General features: G+C 55.8%; 1 protein-coding gene across 1 annotated transcript; it reads left to right on the top strand.

Moving 5' to 3' along the window:
• Positions 1–5,027: 5,027 nt before the first annotated feature.
• On the top strand, positions 5,028–5,680 carry LOC126334493 (skin secretory protein xP2-like; the record flags this gene model as incomplete). The annotated part of the gene is made up of 1 exon (XM_049996846.1): positions 5,028–5,680. A coding segment is annotated over one exon (653 nt), but the record flags the coding sequence as incomplete, so codon positions are not given.
• Positions 5,681–6,000: the final 320 nt, after the last annotated feature.

Raw genomic sequence — 6,000 nt, 5'->3', positions numbered from 1 at the left:
CTAGGCCCATGTGGGGGAGCACAGTGAGATGGTGCACTCGGCACAGCGCATCATGTGGTGTAAATGCAGTCAGCATGGCCCATCTGGTGGAGGCTAAGGCGGTGAAGCCAACATGGCCCATTAAGTGAGAATGTGGAGCAGTGTGGTTGTGAAGCAGTGGGCTCTGCCAAGCCCATAAATTGAGGTTGTGAGGGGGGCATTTGGTGAGGCCCATCAGGTATGGACATGATGATGCACAATTGGCCAGGTCCATCAGGTGCGGTCATGACGAGGTGCAGTCATCCAGGCCCATTAGGTGGGGTCGTGAGGTGGCACGGTCTGTCAGGCAAATCAGGTAGGGACAAGAGGCAGTGTGTTCGGTGAGGCACATCTGGAAGGGTTGTGACGCAGTGCGACCAGCAGGCCCCATCAATTGGCATCATGCGGCAGTGCGGCACTGCAATCAAACAAGTATATAAGTTGATGTCATGAGGCGGTGCAGCTCTGCACTCATCTAGGCCCATCAGTTGGGCCCGTCATGTGGTCTGGCAGTGTGGACGGCTGGGCCAATCATGTGGGGTCATGAGGTGAAGAGTTGGCATGGCATATCAGGTGTGGACACGAGGCAGAGCAGTCAGCATCGCTGAACTTGTATGGTTGTGGGGCAGTACGGCAGTGTGGTCTGCAGGCACATGAATTGCGACATGAGGCACAGTGGTTGGCCAGGCCCATCAGGTAGGGTTGTGCGACTGAGTGGTTGGCAAGGCAAACCCTGTGCAGTACTGTGGCAGAGTAGTGGGCCAGGCAAGTCCAGTGGGGGAACTAGGCATAACGGTTGGCCAGGCAAAGGAGATGTGGCCGCTAGGAAAAGTGTTCGGCAAAGACCATCAGGTGGGGTTGCGAGGACGTGCATTTGGCCAAGCCCACCAGGGAGGGGGAGGGGGGGTGGGCGTGAGGCAGGGTGGTCAGCACAGCCCATTAAATAGGGTGGTTACGTGGAATGGCAGTGCAGTCAGGAGACCCATCAAGAGTGGTCGTAAGCTGGTGACACAGTGTGCTTGGCCAGACCCATCAGGTGGGGCAGTGAGTCAGTGCTGCAGTGCAATCGGTCAGACCCATCATTTGTGGTCTTGAGGTGTAGCAGCAGAGCGGTGTGAAAGGCCCATCAGGTGTTGTCTTTATGTGCTGCTGTGAACGAGGGAAAACCGGAGGTGCGCCGAGGCAGATCACTCCTACAGGACCATCAGGAGTGGTCGCAAGTAACAGAGATCAGCCATGCCCATCAGGTGAGGCAGAGAGACAGAGCAGTCAGCCAGTCCAATCGAGAGGCATTGTGGTCAGCCAGGCTCATCAAATGTTGTCACAATCCAGACCAGTCAGCCTGGCCAATCAAGTACGATTGGGAGACATGGCGGTCAGCCAGGCCCAACAGTTGCTGTCAGGAAGCAGAATAGTCAGCCAGGCCCAACAGTTGCTGTCAGGAAGCAGAATAGTCAGCCAGGCCCAACAGGTGCACTCATGAGGAGGTGCAGCAGTGTGGTATGCAAGGTCCATCAGGTAATGCCGTATGGCAAAACGTTCAGACAGTCAGATCCCATGAGGTGGGAGGCTGTGTGGTCGGCGAGGCCCGTCGGGCCGTGTCCTGACGCAGTGCGGTCGGCGAGGCCCGTCGGGCCGTGTCCTGACGCAGTGCGGTCGGCGAGGCCCGTTGGGCCGTGTCCTGACGCAGTGCGGTCGGCGAGGCCCGTCGGGCCGTGTCCTGATGCAGTGCGGTCAGCCAGGCCCGGCGGGCAGTCTCTTCATGAGCATAAGCATACCCCACACGGTTATCAAACATCGAGCCATCTTTATAAATAACCTCCGAGTTATGGCATGCGTCGAGGAGAGCAAGAAATTGGCAGGGCAAGACTGCAGGAGGAACTGAATTTTTTGTCCATCGGGAAAGTTCCAACTGAAGCTGCAGCCAATGAATACACCAAGGTGGTGTATGTGGGTGGACCTGATAAGTAACAGGGGTTCCAATGATATGGCCTGATCGCAGCCGCCGGTGTGGGATATTGACTGTCACATTATCGAAAAGGAGACGGTAGTTAGAGTGATGGGGTGAACAATGGATGTGGGCAGCATGGTTGGTTAGCAGTTGTTGACGCCCTATGTGGAGCGGAGGAACCCCAGCCTCAGCAAGGAGGACTCGTGCGGAATGCTCCTGTAGCCTGCCGAACCCCACAGTGGTGAATGTGGTCCAGCAGTTGCAACGCTGAGGGAGACACTGAGCTAAACTCCACACTCCCATAATCCAGTCGGGACAACACAAGGGCTTTGTAGAGCTGCAGCAGCGTGTAACGATCTGCACCCCAAGTTGCATTGCTGAGGCAGCGGAGGGCATTCAGATGCTGCCAGCACTGACGCTTGAGCTGACAAATATGTGGGAGCCATGTAAGCCGGGCATCAAACAGCAATCCCAGAAAATTGTAAGAGTCAAGAACCCTGAGCATGGCATCCTGAAGATAAAGCTCTGGGTGGGGATGGACAGTTCGACGCCGACAAAAGTGCATAACACAAGTCTTTGTAGGAGAAAATTAAAACCCATGGGCTAGGGCCTACTCCTGCGCCTTGCGTTTGGCTCCCTGCAACGTACGTTCTGCAACACTAACAGTGGAGGAGCTGAAAAAGGTGCAGATATCGTCAGCATATAACGTGGTTGAGACTGACGACCCTGCTGCTGCTGCTGCTGCTGCTGCAAGGCCATTAATGGCCACAAGTAAAAGGGACACGCTCAATACAGAGTCCTGTGGAACGCCATTATCCTGGATATTAAGTGAACTATGGGATGTGCCATTTAAAACGCGGAATCTCCAAACAGATAAAAAGTTCTGAATAAAAATGGGGAGGGTGCCCCGGAGACCCCACCCGTGCAACATGGATAGAATATGGTGCCGCCACATCGTGTCATATGCTCTGGAGAGGTCGAAAAAGACGGAGACGAGGTGTTGGCGCCTGGAAAAAACAGTGCGGATTGCAGACTCAAGGGAGACTAAAGTATCGGCGGTGGAACGGCCCTGACGGAAGCCGCTCTGGCATGGAGCCAGAAGACCCCAAGACTCGAGCAGCCAACACAGCTGTTGACTCACCATACATTCCAGTAGCTTGTGCAGAGTATTTGTCAAGCTGATGGGCCGATAGCCATTCACATCAAGCGGTCACTTACCAAGCTTCAGCACCGGAATGATGGTACTTTCTCGCTACTACGACGGAAAGACACCGTCGCCCCATATGTGGTTGAAGATGGCAAGAACACATCGCTGACAGTCTGGGGATAGGTGTTTGAGCATCTGATTGTGGATGCCACCTGGCCCATAGGCTGTATTGTGGCACTGTGCCAGGGCGCTGTGGAGTTCCCACAAAGTAAATGGGGCGTTATACGCCTCAGGGCGGCGAGAAGCAAAAGAAAGCAGTTTTTCTATCGTGCGGCGTTTTAGCGCGTGAAATGTAGGTGGGTAATGCCCCGATGCAGAGGCCCAAAAATAGTGCTGTGCAAAATGCTCGGCGATTGCATTGGCATCAGTGGATAGCGCCCGTTGATTGTAAGCCCTGGGACACCTGTAGAGTGCTGCAATCCAAAGATGCATCGGATCTTCATCCACACCTGGGAGGCCTTTTGATCAGCCGCCAGGCCTGAGCACGGAGAAGTTTGAATAAAATGAGGTTCTCCAAAGACGGGTACCACTTATTTCGCTGAAGAGCCTGCCGACGTTCTGTAATGGCTGCAGCGACCCCCGGAGGCCACGAAGGCACTGACTTTCGCCGGGGGCACCCTAACGAGCGAGGAATGACACGTTCCACAGTGGAACCAATCGCAATCGCTGCAGTCAGTGCCCCAAGCGCCACATCGATGGTACCCTGGGGGAGAGATTCAACAGCGGCAGTAGAGGAGAACGTGTCCCAGTTTGCCTTGCTAAATACCCATCTAGGCAGGCGTTCATGGGAGCGATGCTGGGGTAGTGGAAGGGAGATGGGAAAATGGTCACTACCACACAAGTCGTCATGGACTCTCCAGAGGACCGATGGTACAAGCCCTGGGCTGCACAAAGACAGGTCTATGGCCAAGAACATCCCATGCGCCACACTGAAATGTGTGGCGGCGCCAGTATTTAAGATGCAGAGATCGAGTTGGGAGATGAGATTCTCAACCTCTCTGCCTCGGCCAGTAACCTTTGTTCCACCCCAAAGGCGATTGTGGGCATTAAAATCCCCCAGGAGAAGAAAAGGCGTGGGGAGTTGGTCGACAAGTGCAGCCAATTCGGTCAGGGAGACTGTACCATCTGAAGGGAGATAGACACTGTAGACGGTTATGTCCTGGGGCGTCCTTACGTGGACGGCCACAGCTTCCTATATACACAGGTAAGGACGTACACGCAGGCTCCACCTGACACACAACTGTAAGTGCTATGATTGCAGTAATAACCCCTTTATCCACGAGGATTGCTGGGAACCAGGTTTCCTTGAGGGTAATGCAGAACGCAGGTGTCATGCTTAGAAGCTGCCGTAGCTCAGGGAGATGGGTAAAGTAACCGCCACAATTCCACTGGAGGATTGTACAAAGCGTGTGCTGTAGGGGCATGAAGGCACAGAAAACGCAAATTACTTCACAGAGTCACATGTTGCCTCCGACTAAGTGACTGACGTCGCAACTGCCACCGTTTCTGAGACGGCGAGGTAGAGATCATCACGGGACGCAAAGAGCTCGACCTTATTCTCAGAGGCTGAGGTGGCAGGAAGCAGTGGAGCGGGAACCACTGGGTCCTTAGGCTTCTTAGAGAGATTCCTGTTCTCTCTCTTGTCTTTGGCAGGAGGATTCGATGCTGGGAGGACTTTCCTGATGCATTGTCAGGAACAGAGGAAGAGCGTGAAGCCCTTCGACCAGCTGCTGGTGGCTTCCTCAGCCACTGGGTAGCGTCTTGCGAGACACTGGTAAAATCCTTGGAAGGGACTCACCCAAGGGACCACTTCCGAACGAGTGAGGCCTGAGCAGGCTGTTGCCTCTCCAGCCGGACAGACAGAGCAGGCTGGTGCCTCTCCAGCCGAGCAGCCAGAGGAGGCTGGTGCCTCTCCAGCCGAGCAGCCAGAGGAGGCTGGTGCCTCTCCAGCCGAGCAGCCAGAGGAGGCTGGTGCCTCTCCAGCCGAGCAGCCAGAGGAGGCTGGTGCCTCTCCAGCCGAGCAGCCAGAGGAGGTTGGTGCCTCTCCAGCCGAGCAGCCAGAGGAGGCTGGTGCCTCTCCAGCCGAGCAGCCAGAGGAGGCTGGTGCCTCTCCAGCCGAGCAGCCAGAGGAGGCTGGTGCCTCTCCAGCCGAGCAGCCAGAGGAGGCTGGTGCCTCTCCAGCCGAGCAGCCAGAGGAGGCTGGTGCCTCTCCAGGCGAGCAGCCAGAGGAGGCTGGTGCCTCTCCAGCCGAGCAGCCAGAGGAGGCTGGTGCCTCTCCAGCCGAGCAGCCAGAGGAGGCTGTTGCCTCTCCAGCCGAGCAGCCAGAGGAGGCTGTTGCCTCTCCAGCCGAGCAGCCAGAGGAGGCTGTTGCCTCTCCAGCTGAGCAGCCAGAGGAGGCTGTTGCCTCTCCAGCCGAGCAGCCAGAGGATGCTGGTGCCTCTCCAGTCGAGCAGCCAGAGGGGCTGGTGCCTCTCTGGCTGAGAGGTGTGGATGGATGTCCATAGTTGTTCGGGGTCCGCTGCTCGCAAATCGGGTGTTTTGGGAGCAGTGGAAGAGAGTGTTGCCCCTACCAGCAGTGGGGCAGGTGTAACTTTACTGTTCTGTGGGCCAACTGAGAAGGGAGTCTTGCAGTAACTGGTGGCGGTAGAGTTGCAGCAGCATAACTTCTCAACAGAGATGTGGGGTTGAGCCGTTCTAGCTTCTTCCTTGCCTCTTGGTAAGTTAAATGTTCCAGGGTCTTAATTTCTTGTATCTTCGGCTCTCTTTGGTAGGCTGCACAGTCTGGCGAGTAGTGAGTATGATGGTTCTCACAGTTAATGCAGGT

Source organism: Schistocerca gregaria, unplaced genomic scaffold, assembly GCF_023897955.1.
Source record: "Schistocerca gregaria isolate iqSchGreg1 unplaced genomic scaffold, iqSchGreg1.2 ptg001830l, whole genome shotgun sequence".
Lineage (NCBI taxonomy): Eukaryota > Metazoa > Arthropoda > Insecta > Orthoptera > Acrididae > Schistocerca > Schistocerca gregaria.
Note: the sequence above shows the minus strand (reverse complement) of the source record. Positions and strands in the feature narration are given on the sequence as shown.